We start from the raw sequence: 25299 nt of genomic DNA, 5'->3' as shown, positions 1-25299 counted from the left end.
TACTTCAGTATCATCATTTTCAGTATCAGTGGAAATTTGCTAATTGAGAGAGATTGTCTCTGCTTACAGCTTTTCAAAAAGTCCCGTGTTCTTAAAAATACAAGTGTCATGTACCTTCTCTGATTAGCTCACATGGATATTAGTGAAGCTCCCCATATGATCCACTAGTGCTTACATTATCAAAGAAGAGCAGCTCCTTCTCTTGAGGTACTTTGTGACAAAGTGAGCCAGTTCCAAAAAAAGGACATTCATACCGTCTATCTCCCCACCTCAGATACTCAATAGGCTTGCAGCAATGGAGATATTTCCACTACTGAGTTATGGCCTTACATATTTGCATCAGAATGTCCCTTGTTATGGATTTATCATCTTCCAAATTATTGCCCTCTGACCAGTTGCAATTCAGTGTTCCAAGTTTCCAGAGCGTGATCACCACCTACTTCTCTACTGTCACTGTGTCTTTCCCATTTTGATACACGTGAACTGGAACACTGGGGCAAGTTCAGTGTGCAGCCTCAGGAATGTGGCCTCTCGCATCTGCAAGTTCTGCTGTCACTGCTTGTCATCCCAAACTTGAATTACAGTATAATCCTCCCAGTCACTGCTTAATTGCAAGGCCCAGTAATCACTCTCCACTATGTGATACTGCTACATGAATGCCACCTAGATTTAGGATTGTTTTTTCACTATTAGCATTTAGTCATTATGCCCAAACATCTCCGCATAATAGTCCCTATTGATCCTGTAATCCCTCAAGCTCTGTAAATATTGGATAACTAGCAGATGTACCCAGTGCTGCTTGGGTTTTTAAATGAAGTACTTTTTTTTTTAAATAAATGACAAATGTACATGCTTTATTTCAGTGATTGTTGAAAATGAAGGCTGCAGTGAGATTTTGGGGTAAGAGGAGGCTTAGGGCAGAGAGTTGGGAGTTGTGTGAGGGCTCAGACCAGGATGGTGGTAGCCTCAGGGAAAGGAGAAGGAGGTGAGGGGGTTCATGGGGAAGGAGTGGGGGTGCAGAAGTCAAGGCAGGTACAGGACTCATGGAAGAGGGCTCAAGACAGGAGGCTGAGAGGTGGTGGTGGGGCTTACCAGGGCCAACCGTAGCAGCGAGGGTAGCACTGCTCTGGTGGTGACTCCGCCGGAGTGGTTGGGACTGCGCTCCCTGGAGTGCTCAGGTGCCTCAGGGAGCATGGGGACAGTAGGGGAATCTCACGCTGGTCTCACGCTCTCTGCGGGACTTCCTTTTGAAATGTACAAAAGCCCCACAGGGCTTGAATATTTCAAAAGCTCAGGGGCCTCAGCAGGGGCCAGCAGGGGATTCCCCTGCTGGCCCCATGCTTCCTGCAACTTTCTGCTTTTGAAATGTACAAGAACTGTGCCATGGCTCTTGTAAATTTCAAAGGCTCAGACACTGCAGGAAGAGTAGGGCCAGTCCCTCCCTGGCCTCGCACTCCTTTTCACTTTTGAACTGTAGCAAGAGCCCAGTAGGTGGAGGTGCCTGTATTGACTTATCGAATAGTCGACGGAAATCCCATTGACTGTTTGATTAGTTAATCTAAATTTAACATCCCTAGTAGATGAACTATTCCAAATTCAAAGAATTCACTCAATGTCTTCCACAAGAAAAAAAAAAGACCATATGAGTAATAATTGACAACACTGCCTCCATGTTTTAAATCTACAGATGGGGGGGGGGGGAGTAGTGAAGTCTCAGTTCTTGTGTACAGAAGTGCTGATGTTGTAGAACTAGTGCATCCAACATGGCATCAACATCTTGGCTGGAAACCTATTTAGACACCAGACAATTACACCAGGATCTCTGAGCAGAAAGTTTTTGCACGCCCAGCAATGCCAGATGCCCACAATTATTCTCAAGGCGGTTTTAGGTCACCAGTCTATGCTTTACTGATTCTATGTATGCTACTCATATACTTGTATGATTTCTGTATGTGACTTTATGAATATGGGCTCTGTGTTTTGTACTGAAAATGTTCTCTGTCTGGGAGAGAGTAATGGGCCTGGACTGCCTATTGTGAGGAAGGATTGTTCAGTGAATGGCTATGCTAATTAGCAGTGCTCTATGGATAGTGGCTCTCGGCGTGGCCAATACACATCTGAGAAATACATCTGCAAACATGCAGCCCAGCCAGTACCTCATGGCTGCTGGCATGTGAAACACACAGACAGGGCAATTGATCATCTGACCAGCTCTAGTTTGGGAGACACTAGGAATATAAAAATTCCACGAGGCTGTCTCCATCTTGACTTCAATCTTGCTACTGATTCCAGATGCATCCTTGCAAGGGACAGAGAGCCGGGAAGGATTGTTTATCCATCCTGACATAGGATGTACACCAGAGACTTTAAAGCTAGCAGTTGTAACATCTATGCTAAGTGCATGCATCAAGAACTTGGTAATTCATGTATGTAATGTATTCTCCTTAACAATCTTACTCTCAACCTTTTCTTTCTTTTTTTTAAATAAACTTTTAGATTTTAGATTCTAAAGGATTGGCTCAGCATGCTCTTGTGGGGAAGATCTAAAGTGTAAATTGACCAGGGACTGTTGCTAGGTCTTTGGGACCCGTGAGGCTTCCTGCTGGCCAGATTGGCAGCTGAAGCGCTTTGTGACTGGTTTGTGGCCTATTTGGGAAAGGTCTCCAGTTGAGAGCTGTAAATAGCTCTGGTTTTGAGCAATTTGCCCTGAGCTGAGAACCCTCAGTGGTGCCCAGACCTGGCCTGGTCTGTCACAGCACCTCCTTCTGTGTCTTTTCACTACTTCTACTATTCACAGTGCTTTACAGGATACTTGTGGAACAAGCTGGAGTCATTATCATAGCCCCAACATGATCACAGTAAATATGGTGTGCTTACGCGTGGCAGTCCATCATTCACCCTGCAATTAGTTCCTTTGGATGCAGGCCAAATTCTCCATCCAAATCTAGAACTCTTCTGTCCTAAATCATGACTCTTTCAAGGTTCCAGCATAGAGATAACTTGATCAGAAGAGGTAAACAAAGTTCTTCTGAATAACTGATGTTCAGCAGTGTGCTATATGTACCTACATACATGTAAAACATTATGGACTTGGTGTGACACAAAGTATGTCTTAGCAATGAGAGCTCCTTTACCACTCAGCTGGATTATGTCCTGGAGCTAAAAAAATCAGCTCCATTCATGTACATATGACCACCATTACTGTATTCTATTCTAAAATAGAAGATCATTCAGTATTCACTCACCCAATGACAAAGTTTTCTTAAGGGCATTCAGAATGTTTAACCTGAGATGAGATTTCTGCCCAGTTTTATTCTGTCTCATCAGCCCTCTGTTTAAATCTGTGAAAACAGCTTTTTCTCACAGCCTTCAAATCAGCCCAGTGAGTAAGATCATGTTACAAACACTCAGCAAGTTTTATTCAAGTTATGGTTATCCTTTCCTTCTAAATAAACCTATCCACCTTCCCTTCTTTCCCCCGAAATAATGGCAACCAGTCCACCTTGGATGTAAGACTAGCACTAGCCTTTTACTTTGACATTATTAAATAATTCATATAGTTGCTACCCTTTTTTCTCTCAATTGCTGAAAGATCAAAGAGATTGGCCATATCCAAACAACATTTATCAAAATGAATTTTAGCGTGCATCCACTTTGCTACCAACAACCCTTTGTCCTCTACATGAAACTTGTATGTATTCCATTTGCTTCTTGTTTACTTTAATAGCTTCTCTAAATAATGTACTGATTATTGACATTTTTAAGGTAGCCACCCAGGGGTCCACAGACATCTTTATTCAGCATTATGTGATCACACATAACATGGCAGGGGTGAGGCAAACTTTTTGCCTGAGGGCCACATTGGGTATGGAAATTGTATAGAAAGTCAGGTAGGGAAGGCTGGGGGAGTTTGTGCCTCTCCAAATAGACAGGAGTGGGTTGTCCCCCAACCCTCCCTTGCCCCCAGCCTTCCCTGACCATCCCTGGGGACTCCCTCTCCCATGCAATTCCTCTGCTCCCTGCCTCCTGACTGTTCTCATCCCTTATCCTACAATCCCTGCTGTACAGTGCCCCTAGATCAGTGGTCTCCAACCTTTTTACACCCAAGATCACTTTTTAAATGTCAGAACAAGCCAAGATCTACCGCTCCATCCCCCAGATTGGTGACCATGGTCCTAGATGGAAAGCTCTTAGATGGAATGCTGAAGTTTTGGAGTTTGCAGTTCTAGGCAGGCAGTGCAGGTGCAACACCATCAGCTCCAGTGCCCCCAGATGATGTGGTCATGGATCAGGGGGTGTTCTATTGTAACTGATGTCTGTCAGGGCACTGCACTATCCTCAATGGGCACTGCTACTAACAATCTCTCCTCCCAGTGTCATGGATACTACCATGCCTAAAGCGGAGTACCTACTGGGGCCCTCTGTTCGATTGTCTTCTCATGAATGGCTGTGACCCCAGGAGGGAGAGATGGCTAGCTATTTATTACATTCTTCATAACCCCCAAACTCCAGTTTGATACCAAGCTATGATTTGGCAAGAAATTTGCTTGCCTTAAGCCATATAAGGTCCCATTTGAGCTCTCCTCCCAAAAGCCTGAAATCAGTCAAGCAGATGAGCAAATCTGCCATTAAAGATAGGTGTGCCTTTTGAAGAGGCAATAGGTGCTCTCAAGCACTGAATGGACCAAAACCTCCATAGGAATTGTTTTATAGGTGGTCTATATCCTGAGTCTGGTAGGTAGTTGTAAAGCCTGTTATGGAAGTTATGAAGAGGCAGAGATTGAGCATTGATTGCCATGGAGACTGTTTCCATACAATTGAAGTCATTGGTATGCTGATGAAGAATTGCTTGATGAAGGCTTGAATTTTATGTAGTTTCACCTCACACAGTATCACATTGTTCTCACTGTTTTAAATTGAGCTCCCACATATAGAAGATCCTGGAGAAAAAAAAACACGCCACAGGGAAAAAGCTAACTTTGATTGCTAATGAATTCGTTGTATTTCAGCAACCCAGTGACTTATCAAGGATTTTGTATATCACAGCTATATCCTCAATAATATATAATCTAGGCTGTGGTAAATCTGTATGCCTTATCTCAGGTGAACCATGAAAACTACTAACTGTACATTCCAGAGGTGTGTACGACAGGCCAAAAGGCACTGCATGGAAGTGAATGGTTGTTTTTTAACTGCAGTTAAAAACTGTTGATGACCATGAATGCACATCCAACTGAAACCATATTCATATCTTTCCCTATCAGTTCAATCTCAGACTATTTAAAATTTGCCCAACTCTCTTATTCTGCTTGCCTTCTCTGCGTACCTCTCCACCTCATTAACTAATGTAAGTGTAATACAGTAATTGAAGAAAAGCCTTTTTAAGGTTCATAGGAATTGATAAATCTAAGTGAGCTGCTTTTTAGATTCTTGATATGAGGTTACCATTAGAAGCCTGATGCTTTCTTCATGGAACAGGCAAAGAAGTTTGGGTTCTCCTGCATCCAAAGCAGATTTTGCATGACAGAGGGGAAAGCAGGAGTCTTCCCTTGAGTCTGAAACCAAAATTGGTCCACTGAAATTTTTTTGCAGTGACAGAAACTAAATTAGTCAACATTTGCCACTCACCAGAGACTCTCCTCTCTTTCCACCTCTTTGCCCTCCCCTGTTTGTACTGTAAGCCTTGTCAGTGGCTGGTCTAAGATAACATGAATAACCTGTTTGGAGAGACTGGCTAAGGAGCTCTTTCTTTTAGAAGCCATCCTGCTGCAGAAAGGTCTCTCAAGCTGAAACAAATTACCTGGGTCTAAATGATCACCTGAGATCAGATACTCCTTCCATTAGGATCAGCTTTGACCATTTGTAACAAAACTGAGACCCATATTGTTCTAAGCCAATGTGGAGATTTCTTTTCTGAGCTGTATCGACATTTCCTCCCCTCCTCCCCAAATGAATTGGTGAAAAGCATAAAAGAAGCCTCCTTCACCAGTGGCTAGAGAAGGCATCCCTGTTCTCAGCGTCCTAAGCAAAAGAGCGATGGACCCCTTTGCAGGTTGCTGGTGAATTAGTCTAATGGTCACTCCTGGAGAAAGACATGATTTGTGCCTCATTGATGTAAAGATAGGCACCTGTGAAAATATGTAAGTTGGTCAAGTCTACCTGTTTGTTCTTTCTGGCCAGGTACATGGTAAGTAGGAATGTCATGTGGGACAGAGGATTTCTGTCAAAAAAGGAAGTATCTGGGGCTATCCTGATGGTTTAAAGAAAACATGGTGGTCTTAGTGTCTGGCTGAGCCACAATCACTGTTAGGGATGTTAGATCTCTGGAAGATTTTGGTACATACAGTACTGCCAGAGAATGCAAATGTGTTTTATCATCTGAAGATCTGAACTGGAGTAGTTAAGAGTTCACATGTGCACTGGATTATGTGCAGGCGATCCTGGAGAAATAAAATTTGAATCCTTCATTGCCACAGGGAGACTGTCCCCTTTAAGTAAAGTAGATCTAGTGTCCCTATGCCAGAACAGGTGCTCCAACTATGGCCAGTGAAGTTGGTGGGGCAATACTTAGGACTGTAAAGGATGAGGAACAATTAAACAGGGGAGGGATGCCTGAAGAAAGCTATAAAAAATTTCAGCCTAGAGTGGGTAAAAGCTGGAAAACAGCAGATGATGGTGAAAACAATGTTGATTTCCCAGCAGGAGCTGGGGATTAAAGTAGGCTGAAGACACGAGCAGCGAAGGGGCTTACCCATTGATATCTCCATGCAGGAGAGCTGGAAGCAGAGAGCTGAAGTTCAGGGAATAGTATTAGGGCCCACCTGCTGGCCTGTCTGAGATGAGAAGTTAATGGAACAGCGAAAGTAATGAACACTGTTATGATGAGACTGCATGATTACTCTTCCCAGTCATTAACCTCAGTCCTACCCAGCCTCTCTACTGGGAATTCAATCTAGCAGAAAGGGCTAGGGTACCTACCCTGGCAGAAGGATGGGAGGGGATCAAAGAAAGGACCAGGTGTAGTAAAAGATGAAGTCTGATATGATACATTGATGTTGCATTTTGTTATGTGCACCAAGGGGTATACAGATATCCACCACCAGTAGGAACATGTGCTACAAGCATGATGGGGGCTGCTCAAGCTCCCTGCCTGCTGTGGGCAGGGGGCTGCTCTCATCCGGAGCAGCCTCTGTCTGCAGCAGGCCCCAGGTACCCTGCAGGCAGGGGCTGCTCCTGCAGGTGTTGGGAGCAGGGGCCCTACAGTGCTGTCTCTGCCCCTCCTCTGTCCAGGATCCCGCTTAGTTGGATAAATGTTAGGTTAACCTAATGTTTACCTGGTTTACTGATTAACTTGGATTTTATATTCCTAGTGGGCATGTGAGCGCTCTGCTAACCATCTGGACTATACCTGACTTTTCTCCTGGGTGGTCGCCCAAGTGTGCTCACTGGGTTAGATAGCATGGATTTTTAAGGACTATAGCCATAGGAGTTATAAATGGACTGTTTTTGAGGGCTTTTGTTATTTAATGTTTGCACTGCATTTTTGTAATAAACTAGCGCCAAAAAAAAGTATTGTTGAGAGAATAAAGCATGTTGTGGAATCATTAAGGGCTTAAGGGGCGGAGGAAGTAGGACAGTATTGCCAGTGACATTAGAATGCCCAGCCATGAGAAGGCACTTTGAACAATTCTCTCATCTCCTACTCATCAAATATTGAACATGTTCAGTGTTATTAAAAGAAAAAGAAATTTGAAAGTACATGACTGTCCTGTGCCTTTTCCCTGGATTGCTATCATGTCAGAGATCAGTGGGTACAAATGATCCATGTTTGATGTGAAAGTTAGATTCAGTCAGATTGTCCTATGCAGAGATGTACTCTTAATACAGCTTTGGCCAAAAGGCCCAAGATTCCTATTCAGACTTTGAGAAATGATGAAATGAGCACAGATCCCGGTTCACCCCCAACCCTTGTATGTGGAGTGAGCAGCCCCAAGAAATTTCTGCTCCCCTGCTAAAGGTAGTTTCCCCCTGAGAAGAGTTTGATCTTTTTATTTATGGAAGAAAGGAATTTTTATTTTTATAGCGGATTGGCACTGGACTGGATAAAAAAATACCCCACTGTTGGTATTGATGTTCCAAATTACAGTGTTGTAAAATATATTGGGAGTTTAATTCGGGTTGATGGATTTACAAATAAAATGTTTTTAAATGAGTGGATACCTCATGAGACTAAAATAGAGGACCTCCCTATTAGACTGAACATAGGAGTTGAGAACTGTCAAGTGTTTGGTGATGACCCAGTGAATGATTTATCATTTTTATCTTTGGTTTTTTACCAATAGCACTTTTGATAATTTAAGAGTAGATGATTTTGATACAAGTTTTAAGTATTTAGACACCTTGGAGGACCCATATTTTAGTGAAAGGGACATTTTAACATTAATTTTGCCACTACTTTTAATAATAGGGGTAATTTTACAAGTAGTGGTTCATTGAAAGATGGGATTTTCTATTTGAAATATTCTGTTGAATGTTTTAATTGTCCCATTTGCCCACAAAAACTTAACTTCATTTGGAAAGTGAGTGAGGGGTGTGTGTGTGTGTGTGTGTGTGTGTGTGTGTGTGTGTTTAATATATATATGTATGTATGTATGTATATGTAAATCCGTAAGAGTAAGGCTATTAGGGTGGCTTGTAAAAAGTGTGGTAAATTCTCTCCAGTACATAACATACCTTTCCATTACCCTAACTGTGAGCCCAAGGAGGTAGTTGCTCCTGAAATGGGACAGGCCTATTTGATCTGTGGGCTAACTTTCGATACAAAATAAACTTAAAAAACCCCAACAAATGGTCTGGTAGCACTTTATAGACTAACCAAACATATAGATGGTATCATGAGCTTTCGTGGGCATAGCCTACTTCTTCAGATGAAAGCTCATGATACCAGCTATATGTTTTGTGAGTCTATAAAGTGCGATCAGACTATTGGTTAGGTTTTTTTAGTTTATCCTGTACAAACTAACTTGGCTAACCCCTGAACTTTCTTTCAATACAAAATCAGGATTGCGTCAACATGCTAGACATAGATGCCCTGCAGTTTGTAATGAACAGAGAAAGGACTGTTAGAGGATTAGGGTAAGGAATAAAGCATCTAAGAGGACCTGCATTTGGATAGAGAAGGAAGTTGACTTGCTTATTCAGTTAGAAGATAAATATGCAGGGAAAAGGAGTAAAAATAAGTATATTGAAAGAGAGCCAAGGACAAAGACCAATAAACAAATTGAGGGTAAGAGACAGACATTGGCTAGGAAGAGGATTACTGGAAAGAGGATGTTGTTTATGAATTAGGGGATGAGGCAATAGGTGAAGATTATATTTTTATAGATCCCCTCGCCTCTCTTAGGGAGAACATTAAACCTCATCAATTTGTTGATGAGGTGAGAGTGTTATGTAAAGAAGGCAAGCGGAATAAGAGTTGCACAAATTTTAAATAGTCTGAGATTGAATTGATGGTGAAAAATTCGTCGGGAGAATGCAGGGTACAGAATACTAGATCAGAAATAGTTGCTGGCAATCCTTATTGAGAAACTGTAAATAAATTGATATATTCAGATGCTTCATAGCTTTGTGTGTTTGGGGGCCAACTGGATGCAAAGAAGAGCAATTCATAGGGCTACAATAATTTAGTGGTGCTGGAGACTTTAGGAGTTCTTACCTGTCCAGCAAACTTCATAGGATTTTATATTAGGAATGTGAACAGACAACCATTTAACTGGTTATTGAATGAACATCGCCCTGGCAAGTAGGAATAAGAGATCCTCCGGAAAAGGGCTTTATTCCGGAGGATCGTGCCAGTCTAGACGCTCTTTTCCGGCTTTTCCCCAAGCCGGAAAAAAAGCGGCGGCCATGTTTATTTAAATCCCGCAGGGGATATTTAAATCCCCCGCGGATTTCCCTATTCTGACTTGCCTGCTTTGCATGCCTCTTCCGGAGAAGGGGCCAGTCTAGATGTACGCTTGATGTGTCTCTACTTCACAAGTGCTTTTGACAAGGTACCACGGTACCACTTCTCAAAGTAGGAAATCGTAGTCTAGTTAAAATTTCTGTAAGGTGAGTGCATAACTGTTTGAAAAAAAAAATTCAGAATAATTATTAGGAATTAGCTGTCAAATTAAATGTGTATATTAAGTGGAGTCTGGCAGCAACTGAATATTTTTATTAATGATTTAGAGGATGGAGTGGAGAGTGTTTTTTGTAAAATACGCATGTGACATCAGGTTGAGGTGTTGCAGGCTCTTTGAGAACAGAATTAGAATTACAATGATCTTGATAAACTAAATAGTTGATGTGAAATCAATAGGACATTCAGTAAAGACAACTGCATAGTAGGAAAAGATGGAAAAATCACAAACAAGTGGTAAATTACTGCCTGGGCAGCAGTAATGCAGAAAAAGATCGAGTGTTTACTATCATGGATTACAAATTGAAACAGCACAGTGGAGTGGTGCTGTTGTGAAAAAGGCGCACATATCATTCTGGAATGTATTAACAGGATTGTTCTGTGTAAGACCTGGGATATAATTATTCAACTCCGCTCAGCACTGGTGAAGCTTCAGCTGGAATAATGTGTCCAATTTTGGTTTTCATACTTTGAGATGGAAAAATTAGCGAAAGTCCAGAAGGGAGCAACAAAAGGTGAGAGGTTTAGAAAACTTGGCCTTAGAAAGGTTAAAAGAATTTGGCATGGTTTATCTATGGAAAAGAGGGTTGAGGGGAGTACAGATCTTCATATATGAAAAAGGTTGGTATAGAACAGGCAGGTGGATTTGATTTAAGTAATGATTTATATAATTTAATCCACTAGTTAGGAAGATTTGATTTAATCATGGTTTTCTACATAAAAGTGCATCCTTGTTGGTTTTTATAACTTTAATACACATTCTTCACAACTCAGATGTAGGTTTCATTTTTAGAAGTTACACACTATATACATTTTTAAAAAGTGATTAATCAGAAAAGTTTTCAAAATAAGTTTTATAGCTATATCAGAAAATGAATGATTGTTTGGTTTTTCCATTTAGCAAAGGTAGTTGAAGCAGATAGTTCACCTGTCAATGACTTCATAAATATCTCCAATTTAACAGGTTAATCATTAATATTTTGAGGATTTTCTTGACAGGCTGTATTAGGAGGAGAACATCACCAGACAGATATTTAAATCGTTTCTTTAACTATAACAACATTATGTATTCTGGATTTTTTTTTCTTCAACAGCAAACACATAATATTTTAACAAAACAAGCATGTGAATGTTTAACTAAATTAAAAAATTCATTTTTTTAAACCAGATTTGGTTTTGTTTGCTTTAAACTATAATAGTTAAATTATATATTTTAAAGCAAGAATTAAATTGACTGCCAGTCAGGTCAACACAAGAAACTTGAAATATTGGCTTCTGCAGCTAATTCAGTTGTCTTCACCTTCATTTTCCTGTTTGTTTGTAATCTGGAAAATAAAAATAAAAACAGCTTTCCTGCTTTTTCGGGTCCCAAACGATTTCTCAATTTGGAATGAATTTGTCCAAAAGAAGAAAATATTATTTCTACACTGGCAGAAGCTACTGCTGTTACAAGTGAGATTATCACTTCATCAATCCTGAATCCAAGTGCTTATGTGACTTCTACCAGTTTACTAGTGTGACTATCTTTAGAACATAATCAGCAAACATGTATTTCTTGAATGGTTCATCCTTGGCTCTGAAGCTTATTATAGTTGGCCTTATGGAGGGATGATTGCTGGTGGCCCATGTCAGCTTCTTTTCTTCAGCAGTTAGTTTGACTCTAATACTGAGCATTGAGAATATTTGCAAGAAAATGAGCTAGAGAGTGCTTGTCCCATTTGTTTTTTTAATGCTTGTTAACTCTCTCATTACACATTTCTCTAAGATCTCACTCAGTTCCTTCCATATTTCCACAGCATCAGCAATAAAACTGCTATTTGCCTGCATTTTGTTGAAGGCTACAGAAATAGGCTTCCGGGTATTCAGCATGTGTTCAACATTTCTCTTAAACCCAAATGTTGAGAACTTTTGACTGTGACAATGCTATCTATTGTTTCACACTTTTGTTCACAAACTGTCATCCAGTTAGGCCAGTTCTTGATATGGTGCTCAAGAAAAAAAAGTTTCTATTAATCAAAAACAACCACAGATCACTTTGTGATAAGTACCTGCAGATTACAAGAAGAGGTAATGGATGAAAAAATTGCCCAGTTTGTTTATGCGACATACACGCCTTTCTGTATGATTGAGAACCCACACTTCATTAACATGGTTCAGTAATGAACATGATCAGAATTCAAGGATAGTCCAGAAGGAATACAGGTAGACCTTAAGAAAGAAGTATAAAATAAAAAAAATTACCAACCTGCTTGTTCAGACATGTTCCTTTCGTCATCTTCAATGCAGCTTTGTCCTGAGAAGGAATTGTTTCACGTGGGCAATCGGACTTTCATTTTGCACAGATGCCTATGTTACCCACAGCTAGAGGAGCTTCATTAAAATATTCCCAAACTGGGTCTCTTTTATGGTCTGTTGCCATTATAGGTTTTCTCTTTTAGTGACAGAATATTATGGTAGGTCTCAGATCAATGAAGGCTACATTCAGACCTCAAGACTTCTGGAATATGCTGCTCAAACAGTTTCATTTCTGTTTTCACTGCCTGTCTATCCCTTCTCAAATTTTATCTCTAGACTTCTCCTTGTCCAAGTCTATTGTGTCCCCAGCAATCTTCTATTCATTGAACTCTTCGAGACTTTGCACTTTTAAAGAGAGAGGTAAGGGATTGACTCTGTACACAAATTTGCAGAAGTACAGTAAGGTTGAGGTCTTATTTCGTCTCTCTATATGTTACTTATTTTAAAACATTTTTGCTGTTAACAAACATGTCATCTCATGAGACACAAATCCACAGCTTGAGAACTGCAAAACTAAATGTCTCTGATGGTATCTTCTAGACTAGACTGAACACTGAGGCCCATTGGGTAGATAGAAAGATTAACCTAAATAATCTACACCGAAGACTCTGGAGCCCCATAAGATTGGGTCCCTAATCCATTAATTATTGGAACTCATTTACAAACTTCTTAAACATTACATGAATATATTTTCTCATGCTATGGAATTAGAATGTATAATCCGTATTCCATGATGAGATATCATTGAGCTATAATGTATCTTAATTAAAAACAGTACATAGGTTTTTTTCCGTAAAAAAGCATTTAATTAAAAAAAATCAATTGGAATAAAAATCAGATTTTTTTTAAACCATTGATTTTTTTTTTATCCACTCTGAGAGTGGGGGTGGGCAATAATTTTCATAGGGGCCACTACAAGATTTTGGTAAGTGGTCTAGGACTGCATTTTTCTATGGAGCAGGTGCAGGGTCTAGGATGAAGGTTGGATGCAGAATGGAGATTGGAGTAGAGGATTGGGATGTAGAGGAGGGTATGGGGTCTGAGAAGGAGTTTTGATCTGGGATGGGGGGAAGGAGGAGTGCAGAGGGTTTGTGTGGTGACCTGGGGCAGGAGGGGATGGTGACCGGGGGAAGGGAGTTAGGGTGCCAGGATACTTAGGCAGGCTCCCTGACTGCTGCAGCCCCAGCGCTCAAAGGGCTGGCTGTTTCTTTCTCTGGTGCACAATCTCTCAGCTGCCATTGGCTGGTTCCCATTGACCCACCCTGTGCAGCGAGATACATGGATCAGCCAGATGCTCTGAGCCCTGGGGCTGCTTGCTGTCTGAGAGTTACAGTGGGGGTGGGAGGGATGCAGGCCAGATTCAAGGGCTTGATAGGCTGGATTTGACCCCACTATCCAGGATACCAGGATAGTGACCAGCTTTTTTTGTCTGAGGGTCAGACAAAAGAAGTAAGTCGCCTGGCTAGCCACAGGGAAATTTTAGGATAGAAAGTATTTCCCTAATATCTAGCTTTAAGGAAAGATAAACATTGCAATAAGTTATTTAGGGAGGTTGTAAAATCCTTGTAATTGGAGGTTTTTCATAATAGGTTGGATACACACTTGACAGGGATAGTCTTATTCCTTCTTCAGGATTAAATGATCTCTTTGCTATCCTTTTCTGCCCTATATTTCTGTTACTCGATGATTCTTCTACTTCACCTTCCCCATCTATAGAAAGGAGGTAATACTTCACTACTTCAGATGGATATTCTGAAGCTACTTCATTTAACATTTGTAAACTGCTTTGTGATACTCAGCTGAATGGCACGATAGAAGTTTAAAATCATTACATCAATTTTATTAGAAAATAATAGACCATGTTTTGGTATACCTCAGTCACAGAGTGAATTTCACTGTTTCAATTGCTTTATTTATTCTAGTTTAGGGATGTAACTAACTAGTTGACTGCCTGATAGCACAGGCTTATTAAAGACAGTGGAAAATGGGGGAAGCAGGAACTGGTGCTAGGGGGAGCTGGCTTAAAAGCTGGTTCCCAACAGCAGCATCTCCATGGTGTGGAGTGGTAGGGAGAGTAGGGGAGGCAGAGCTGCAGCAGTCCCGGAGCTGGTGTGAGCTGGGATTTCTGAGTCCCAGCTTGTCATCTCCAGGAGCTAACTCCGCTCTGGCTCTGCACTTTAAATGTAGTAAGAACCTGGCAGCTCTTACTACATTTAAAATGCAGAGCTGCAGTGGTGGTGGTAAGTGCCCCCCCCCCCATCGACTAATTGAGTAGTCGATAGAAATTCCATCAACTACTCAATTAGCTAATTCACCGTTACTTAACATCTTTATTTTGTCCTAGTTTATGTATAGTTGTGATGTTGGATTTTTTTTTCTTCAGTAAACTAAATGGGTATGTGTATAGATGTTTCTTTTCCTTTTTTTAGGCTAAAGTTGTAACTTCTGACATGGCCACAGCTTCACCAAGATCTGATACCAGTAACAATCATAATGGAAGATTACAGATGCAAGTAACTGGTAAGAAATAATATGTGTATTACATATATTAATATATGTGGACATTGGTCTAGAACAGGAGCAGGCAAGATACAGCCCCAGGCCGGATCCAAGGCCTTGAATCCGGCACACAGCCCACCCTACTGGAATCCTCAGGCAGGGAGCAGTCCCAGGCTCGGAGCGACTGGCTGTGCCATGTTCTCTCTGCGGGGGGGAAGGCAGTATGCAAAGCTGAGAGATTGTGCTGGGGCAGAGGTTCCCAATAGGGACCAGCTAATGGGAGCTGAGAGATAGTGCTGCAAAGGGGCACATGGAGCAGCCAGCTGCTTTGAGCCCTGGAGTTACAGCAGGCAGGGTGTCTGCTTGAGGGTTTTGCTGGTCAGGAGCCACCTAGATAAGTGTCCTCCAGCCACAGCCTGCCTGTGGCATCCCAGCCCCTCCCACACTCCTCCTTGCCCCCATCCCAGGTCAAAACTCCTTCCCAGAGTCTGTGCCTCTCCTGCAGTCCTCTGTCAGGCCAGAGTCCTCTCTTGGACCTTGCACTCCAATCCCCTGCCTTAGGTCTCAACCCCCTCTTTCACCCAAACTCCGCCTCAGACTCAGCACCTTCTTCTGCACATCTAATCCCCTACTAAGTGCCCTTCTGCACTTTAATTCTGTCCCAAACCCTGCACCCCTTCCATAAAAAGTGTGGTCTTTGACCACTTACCAAAATCTTGTAGTGGCTCCCCATCAAAAATTATTGCCCACCTCTGGTCCAAAAAGTATGCATTTATAGGGTAAGCAATTCTTCGTAGCATAGAAACTGTGTAACTTTTATTGACAAGAGACAGTTTGAGGGCAGTATCAGAAAATATTACCCCATATAACAAACTTATTTACTTATGAAGAGAGATAAAAAAGACTTGGACTTTTCAGTTTAGAAAAGAGGAGACTAAGGGGGGGATATGATAGAGGTCTATAAAATCATGACTGGTGTGGAAAAAGTGACTAAGGAAAAGTTATTTATAAATTACACTAATCTTTGCCTCCCTTGCTTAGATATTGGCACAGGAATCTTTGTGTAAGGAGTCTAACCTGCTGCATGTCACTCTTACTTACTTATTCCCACAATATAAGAACTAGGGATCACCAAATGAAATTAATAGGCAGCAGGTTTAAAACAAACAAAGGGAAGTTTTTCTTCACTCAGCGTACAGTCAATTTGTGGAACTCCTTGCCAGAGAATGCGGTGAAGGCTAGAACTTTATCTACCTCTATTTTGAACCCTGTTACATTCATGGAGGTTAGGTCCATCAATGGCTATTAGCCAGGATGGGTAGAAATGGTGTCCTTCAGCCTCTGTTTCTCTGGAGGTGGGTGACAGGGGAGGGATCACGTTAGGATTACCTATTGTGATCCCTCGCTCTGGGGCATCTGGTATTGGCCACTGTCGGCTGGCAGGATATTGGGCTAGATGGACCTTTGGGCTGACCCAGTTTGGCTGTTACGTTCTTATGTCTGTTCATATATACTACTAATGTATACATAACTTGGAAGAAAGATATGGCACACTTAAATGTTTCTGTGAACATTAATACAAATTACTTTTACAAGATGTTTAAAAGGAAAATTGGGGATTTTAAAAAAAGTATTAAGCTGCATGTTTCATAAGGTGTTGTAGCATAATTTGGATATTTTGATTAGTTTTAGCAGGATTCGATTACCCACTTGTAATATTTTTGGGAGGTCAACAAAAATGAAATGATAGGGACTTGGAATTTTGTAGTTTCCTGTAGCTTTTTATATGTATCGGTAGGGTTTTTTTTTTTTAGATGGGTGAATGGATATTGTTTGGCTTGTCTTCCTTTTGTTTTTATTTCCACAAAGCATAATTTTATACTTAGTCCAGGTTTGTGGCCACTCAAAAAAGCAGTGTACCATACTTCTGATACACTCTGGACTAGTTTTAATATAGTCCAGGTTTGCTTTAGATGGGGATGATGTATGCAAGTGTTAGAATCAGCATCACACTGAGAATACTTGAATCTTTTTAGCAAGTGTGTTCATTATGGTTTCTGTTATAGACAATTATAATCCTTAAACCTTAGTTTTGTTTTTAAAATATTCAGTTTTATGTTGCTTCAAGAACATTTTTCAAAATAAAAGGCTGGAACTTTAAATTTCCTTTGGCTTCATATGCTCTATGTTCCTTTTCATGGTTGCATTGATGAATTAGTAGCTGTGGATTTTCTTTCCCGGTAAGATGGTGTGTCTGTTTTTTTTTTTGCACGTACATCACATTGAGCTTCATTTAAAAAAATCAGTATATTTTTACGCAGTAGAAATAAAGGAGTTACTGATTCTCTGTTGTGTTAAATGAGCTATGTGATTTTTAGAAAAGGCTATAAGGAAGCAGTGATTGTGACTTGGGAGTATCAGTACTAACATTAGATGAATTGCTTGGTTTGATGTACTTGTGAACATAGACTATATTAATTTGGCCTCAAAATTCAAAACTAAAAATATGAAAGAGAATCTTTTATAAGTGAATGTGTATACTAATATTTCTCTCGCAGAAAAGTGTGTGTGTGTGTGTGTGAGAAAGTAGTGAGCCATATCTGCACTCCAGGTGCTACAAACAGTGCCATAAATATGCTGTTGTAGTACAGATACTTCCTGTAGCAATAGAAGGGGGTTTTCCTTCATTGTAGGAACTCCGCCTCCCCGAGTGATGGTAGGTGGTTTCTATGCTGGCACTTAGATCAATATAGCCCCATCATTCAGGGAATTTGACCTAATTTTTTAAGTGTAGAACAGGCCTTAAGGTTCTGAGGTTCTCTTCCATCACTCATTCTTTAAAGGTTCAGAGAAATCACTAATTGAAGTAACTTACCATCCACATCAGCTTCAGTTCACGTATGTTAACACCCATACATACTCACACATTGCATATTGATACTGAAGGAATAGTATGAAAACGCACCATGAGCAAATCCAGATCTTCACATTTATACTTAAACAAAAAGCCTCAATTCTGATCTCAACAAAGTGAACATAAAAATGTGTATAATAGGGAAGTGAATGACTAGTCAACTTATCAAATGCTTTTCGGATAGTCAACACACTAGTCAACTAGTTTCTGCCTCTCATCCTCTCCTCGCCCCCCCCCCCCCGCTGTCTCTATCAGAAAGAGGCAGTGGAGGAGAAGGGGCACTTCAAAGTGGGAGACCTGCATGGAGCCCGGGGCCAAACCCAGTGCGAGCCAGGACAGCTGATTCCCAGAGCTCAGGGTCCCTCCTGCTGTGCACCAGCCTGGCTTAAAATCCAGCTCCCTCCAGCACTGGCTCCGTGGAGCCTCTTCCCCCCCACATTACTATTTCTTTCAGAGGGGGTGAGGGTGGGCAGGGTAGGTTGCTCCTTAGCAGCAGCCTCTGTCTGTAGGGGGTCTGAGGTCCCTGGGGACAGAGGCTGCTCTGGCATCCCCCGGAGAAGCCCCTGTCGGGTGGGGCGCACGGATTCTGAGCTCATCACAGCCAGAGGCTGCTCCATGGGATGCCAGAGCAGCCTCTGTCTGCAGAGACCTCAGATCCACCACGCGGTAGGCGGGAGCCGGTCTTCACGGGGAGCTGGTTTTTTTCAACTGTCTCACCTCACACACTAGTTCTAACCTGCAACCCTGACCTGTTGTCCCTGATAGAGACAGCAGCGCCAGGTGGTCCCACCTTCAGGGACTATAGAATAGTCCTGTAACTGCTAAAATTTCATGTGGTTACACAGCTATTCAGTTGCATGCTTTCTAACGTCCCTAACTGCGTCGAGGGTTGGCGAAGAACCATCTGTATTCCACAGAGACGCAGCCTGAACAGGTACCTCATTGTGCTGCAACGTCAAAAACTCTACACTGCTGGATCATATCCCAGAATATGTGTGTGGGAGACCCTTTCACATAGACTTCACCTTCAGTGTTTTTTCATAACTAATACCTATTTGATAAACTGATGCTCCCCTATGGACCACATAGTTAAGGACAGATGGTCTTCTTCTGAGACACTGTTACACACAGCCCTCCTGGAACTTGATTCAGTTCTCTGTGCTTGCATTTATGGCCTTGATCAGGAACAATGCCATAAGAGTAATGACAGCCGCTATAGCCAACATATTGCCCCGCCCTGCTGGTTTATATAAAATATCGCACTCCCCTTCACCGAACTTATGAAACTACGGAATTGGTGTATTTGGCACAATATCAACATAACAGCCTTTATCTCCCAGGATGTCCTAACACTACAGCAGAGACACTGAGCAGCAAATTCTCTCAGTACCATGCGTGCTAACTAAATGAACTTCTGATGACCATATTGAGACACTGGGGTCATCCATCTGTAGAACACTGAGTGACATCCCAGAATTAAAAATATCTTCAGTTCTGAGAGCAGAGTTCGGGTCTGATCCTTGGGCAAAGCTTTTCATATCAAATGGGATACATCTCTGCTATGTGTGTTTTTCCCCATCTCTCTGCTGTTAATGGTAATACACAAATTACTGACTGACAAGACCTAAGTCATCTTGATACCACATGGCTCAGACATACTGGCACCTTTTGAGGATGGTGGTATGTACACTGCACATTCTTCTACTTCTGCCGAATCGTCTGTTACATGATGCAGATGGGTTTACCACCTTCAACCTGAGGAGGCTTCACTTGAGAACATGGTTCCATCACAATGAACTGACCTGAGTGGAATAACTTAAAAAACAACAAATAGTCTAGTAGCACCTTAAAGACTAACAAAACATGTAGATGATGATATGAGCTTTTGTGGGCAAAACCCACTTCTTCAGATGACCGGAGTATAATAAGTCCGGGTCCAAGAATAAATAATGGAAGGGGGGCAGGGAGGGGAGACAAAGGAAAAAGGGGAGGGGAAGAAGAAAGAGAGACAGTAGATAGTGCAAATAGTTACAAGTGGAATAGGTGAAGGATGTATTGCTATTCAATCACATGTAATGCATATCTACATAAATGGAAATGATTCAATGTAGTGTGTCAGAATCTCCCATCAATGTATGGTGGAATTTCCATCCCTAGAGATTTAATTCAGGCTTGACGAAGCCCTGGCTGGGATGATTTAGTTGGGATTGCCCCTGCTAAAAGCAAGAGGTTGGACTCAATGACCTCTTGAGGTCTCTTTGAATCTTATGAGTTTATGATTCTATGAAAATAAGCAATTCAGGGACTTGACTGCCCCCTTAGTTATATTAGACTAGGTCCGTGGTCCCCAACATGGTGCCCGCAGGTGCCATGGCGCCCGCGGGGGCATTTGCATGCGCCCACCAGGTGCTCGGGGCTGGCCTGGCCCCGGGCACATGGCACGGCGCTTGCGGGGAGCGTCGGCCCCGGGCGTGTGGCGCTTGCGGGGGGGCGGGGGAAGCGCCGGCCCCGGGTGCGCGGCACTTGCGGGGGGAGGGGGGGAGCGCCGGCCCCGGGCGCGCGGCGCTTGCGGGGGAGAGGGGGGGAAGCGCCGGCCCCGGGCGCGTGGCTATGGGGGGGCCCCGGGCGCGTGGCTATGGGGGGGGGCCACCCCCCGGGCATGCGGCTATGGGGGGGCGCCCCCGGGCGCGCAAGTGTCCCCACCCCCTGGCGCCCGGCGGGCAAACGGCCACGCCCCCTGGTACCCGACAACCTCAAAAGGTTGGGGACCACTGGACTAGGTATTGGAACTACAGAAATTTGAACTATCCCTTAGGTTAATCAGTGTCTTGTGGCTATTACCATTTTCCACCATAAAATGGACAGGATATCTGTTTGCCTAGCCTATCATCAAACATTTTCTGAAGAATATCATAAAAATCTATCCTGAAATAAGAGTGCCTTCCCCACCTTGGGACTTGACTTTGGTACTATACAACATTACTATGGCCCTATTCAAGCAATCGGAAACATATTCTCTGACACATCTATTTATAGAGGTGGCCTTCTTAATCATTATCTCATCTGTCTGCCTAGTGGGAGTATTAGGGGTCCTCATGACACGTCCATTATACGCCATCTTTTTTCCAGGGACAATATCACCCTAAGACCTCATCCTAAATGTTTACTCAGAGTATTTTCTTCTTTCCACTTGACCCAATCAATCCAGCTTCGCTTGTTCAGGGCCTTCCTTTATGGGGCCCTATGCAGTATTATCAAACTGATGCCCCTCTGCTCCACTGAAGGCAGTGACTCCCTTTGTGTTGAAGGGGTGCAACAACCATCTTTTCCCACAGAGCCCCAGAATCTGCCCTCCCATTGCTGACTCAGACAAGCATCATACACAGCAGAAACTGTGGTAATGGCTATGGGCAGGGTTCATGTTGTCACATTGGGGCTGCATCTTGCCCAAGGCCATATCCCTCCACCATATTGGGACTTCATATTTCCAGTACTGACTCCTACCATTCAAGACAGTAGCAGCATCTTGGCCATTCATAAAGGCTTGTTATACTGGCAGAGGATTTAAGGAGACTAGAAATAAAGGTTGTTCTTACCTCAGGGCCAGAATTCTTTGAGGAAGCTCATATCAACACAGGACACAGAGAGCATTCATCATATAGCTCTTCACCATGGTGGGGCTCTGTCAGCCAAAATGGTCAGGGCAGTGTGTGTGTGTGTGTGTGTGTGTGTGTGTGTGTGTGTGTGTGTGTTACACCCAAGTCTTCAACTGCTGAGACGCAAAGTCTCGTTGCAGTGGGCAGCCTAGGAGGCTGGAGGGTGCCCCGAAAAATAGTTTAACGTCTGTGACTTTACTGCTAGGACCGGGGTCCCGTCGCAGAGGGCAGCCAACAGGCTCTCAGATGCCCCGGTGTGTGTGTGTGTGTGTGTGTGTGTGTGTGTGTGTGTGTGTGCTATACACCCGAGACGTCAACTGCTGAGACCAGGGTCCCTTGTAGCGGGCAACCTGGAGGAGGTTGGCGGGCGCCCCAATAAGTTTACAGGGAGAACTTATAACACCTCAGATTTTAACTGCTAGAATCCAAGATTCCTTCGCAGCAGGCAGCCTTAGGGAAAGACTGAGAGGTGCCCCAATGGATCTGCCACCGGGGAGTGACACAATCCAAAACGCCCAAGCTCTCCCTATACCTGTCCCTTATGATCGGCTGAAGTTCTTTTGTTTGTGTTCGGTTCGGGTACAGCAGCACGGGTTCAAGTCAGAAGCTTGATACGCACTGGCTTATTTATAGGAGAAAGAAAAGAGAAAATAAAATAAAAGAAACTTGGTTCAATATATATATATATTTTATAAGTGAATGAGGGCATCCCACTTATTCCCAAAGTTTATAGCTAAATCACCTTACCAAAGTCAGTTTACAATAGAAATGAAGCAGTTTGCCTTAAGAAACTATAATAAAGTAACTAAACTTATAACAGAGAGACAATTAAAGTGTACACATAAAGAAAACACATTGCAGGTACAATTCTCACCCCTGCATTCCAGACTTGGCGTGGCCAGCATCTTTCTCTCAATCCCTCGGGAAGAAGTAGGGCAAGGTTGGGCGTCCCACGGACCTCGGGAGACAATCAATACCTGCCAGCAGGTGTAGGTGATTGGAGCTCAAATGGGGTGAGCAACTAAACCCTCATTTTACCCCTTGGGTCACATGGGCTTCTCCCTGGTCTCAAGTGACCAATTAGGAAAAATGGCTTTGAATGCCAAGTTTCCCACGAAGGGTGCAAAGCATAATTCACACCTGGGAAGATGCAGACAATGGGCACCTCTGGTATGTGATGGGCGAAGATTCCTCTCCTGAGACAGTGCAGGCGTGTCAATTACTGATACCAGCCATCACGGCGACGGGAGGCCTCCCAGTCGTCAGCTAGCCCATTTACTGTCTGGTTTCTGTTTATGGTAGAGTCAGGGACAGGCACCACACCTGCGTTCCCAGGGCATCAAAGGCTGACTGCCTTTCTCTAGCTTTCTGGGGGGGGGGGGGAACAAGATGGGGTTCGTGGAAAAACAAGATGGGGTTTGTGTCTGGCTACAGGTTCAAATTTAATAAAATAAAGTAATGCTTAGTGCAAACCCAGAAGATAGAATTTATAAGAGCACTTCTAGTTTGTGTGACAGCAAGACAATACTCTATTTAGATCAGGATCCAGGCTATTGCAGGTCTGGTAAATCAGTGGAAAAAACCATCCACAGACCATGTTCAGGATATATCCAGGGATGATGGGTCAGTTGGTCTCATTCACACTGATCACAGAACTTGCCCGTTTTCACCTCTGTGAATGTAGGGGTTGCTGAAGTCTATATACCTGCTGGGGGAAAAAACTCCATGTTGACATGCAAGCTCAAATTCCTCAAGCCTCTAATGCCATTAAATTGATGAGAGAATCCTTATCAAGTAAGTAGTGATACTCCATTATCTTTACTTCTTCCTACAAAGACTATAGTAACAGATGCCTCCCAAGCTCTTTAACCCTCATTAAGAGAGAGCCCCCAGATGCCGCTAGCACAAAACTCAAGGTTGTGTGAGAAATCTTGTCTGCACAGGAATATCCTAGAGGTCAGGGCAATTTGTTTGGCTTGTATAGTCTTTCTACCACAAATTCAAGACAAGACAGTTCAGATAAGAACCTACACTACCATGTCATTATTCTTTGTGAACCGACATTGTGGTACGCATCAAGGTTAGTTCTTTGAGTGATTGCTCATGTGCATTCCATTAGGTGTATGTGTGCGCATGTGTTGCATGCATGATTATCAGAAGATTTTTCCCTAGTTTTATCTGTTGGGTTGGATGTGGAGCCCCCTGGCGTGGAACCTTCATGGTGTAGTATGTAGGGCTTTGTTGACCCCACCTCTCCAACCTTTTCAGTTCCTCCTTATCACCAATGACAGTCAGAGCACTTGTTTTGTTTATCTTTCATAGGGGTGGTGACTAAGCACCATGCCACCCTCAGATACATTCCTTGTATCTTGGACATGTGCAGTAATATATGTGTTTCCATCTACTCCACTGATGCCAGAAGATTTTAGGAAATTCAGACAAGAGACTGGTGTAATGATCCTCATAGCATAAGTTTGGTCCAGGCAATTCTAGTACCTGAATCACTCGAGACTCTTGGTTTAATCTCCAGTAACATTTCTTGTGGCTCCAGACATAACTTTCCAGAATGGGACTTTCAAACATCCAAATCTGGCTTCTCTATATCTCAGAGCCCAGATGCTGGTTGGTAAACTAACACAGAGATATTTTGATCTAAAAATGTTCCAAGCAGTCTTATCCAAAGCAGGAAAGTTTCTGTAATAGGGTTTATGTAGTGAAATGGAAAAGGTTCTCTGTCATGGGAGAACATCATCACAGCTCTCCCATAGAGTCTGATGTTCATCATATTTTAGACTTCTTCTTGTCATTGAAAAATTCAGAACTTCTGATCAGTTCTATAATAGGTCTATAATATTAGTCTGTTATCCCCCTGTCCAAGATCAGATGGTATTTTACATAGCTAGAGTCCTTATAGATTTAATGTGTGTGTTCCAACTTGTGCAGGGACCCCTTCCATTATGGGATCATGGCTCTGAGTCAATTGGGTCCCCCTTTCTAGTCTTTGGCATCATGGATTTTTTCATATCTCTAATTGCAAACAGACCTCTTAGTGGCAGTTATTTCAGCCTGCAGGTTACATAAGTTATAAGCAGTCACAGTGGACCCATTTTAATGCTATTTTCTGTAAATACAAGATTGAGTCCAGACACTAGTCTACATTTATTCCCAAACGAATTTCTAACTTCAACCTAAACTGAATTATACGTAATCTGTCTTCCCTCTCTCCCCAAGTCCTAGTCCAGCTAAAGGCAGTCACACCTTGAATGTACTCAAATGCCTGGGTATAACTAAATTTCCCTGAAGCTGTTTACTGCCTTTGCAAAGAGAATGAGGGTTCAAGCCAAATCTTTTCAAAGATTAATCAAATGGGTCTTGGATTACTTCAAACTCTGTTACTGGCTAGTTAGTTTAAAAACTACTGCTCAGTTCAAGACTCTTTCCACTTGAGCACAGGCAGCTTCTTGAGGCTTCTTTTAGGAATGTTCCTATCTCCAATAAATGTACAGCAGCTGTATGAGGATAATTTCATACTTTTACTATTCTCTTGTAGAGGCTAGATGCCTGTTTTTGCATATTTGTCTTAATCTTTATTCAGATTGACATGAATAATCCACTTCTGACATATCAAGGTACTGCTCGTGACTATCCAAGAGTGGAATGTATATGGACAAGCATTCAAAGGCTTATTTACCTTATAGTTAGAGCCCTGCAAATCTGTGGATATTTGCAGGTATCCATATTGCTGGATGTAAATG

At 42.5% G+C, this 25299-nt stretch overlaps 1 protein-coding gene across 3 annotated transcripts in view; it reads left to right on the top strand.

The window, feature by feature from the left end:
* The window catches only part of WWP1 (WW domain containing E3 ubiquitin protein ligase 1), a 160484-nt gene that overhangs the window by 12151 nt on the left and 123034 nt on the right, over positions 1 to 25299 (top strand). For all 3 annotated transcript variants that reach the window (XM_006112979.5, XM_014581648.4, XM_075920431.2), the window contains exon 2: positions 14905 to 14995. In XM_006112979.5, the coding sequence (XP_006113041.1) occupies positions 14926 to 14995 (70 nt within the window). In that variant the 5' untranslated portion in view covers positions 14905 to 14925. The remainder of the gene's footprint in view (positions 1 to 14904; positions 14996 to 25299) is intronic.

The sequence above is a fragment of the Pelodiscus sinensis genome, chromosome 2 (assembly GCF_052426305.1).
Source record: "Pelodiscus sinensis isolate ZL-2025 chromosome 2, ASM5242630v1, whole genome shotgun sequence".
Lineage (NCBI taxonomy): Eukaryota > Metazoa > Chordata > Testudines > Trionychidae > Pelodiscus > Pelodiscus sinensis.
The sequence above is the reverse complement of the archived record's forward strand: the minus strand, read 5'-3'. Positions and strand labels throughout refer to the sequence as shown.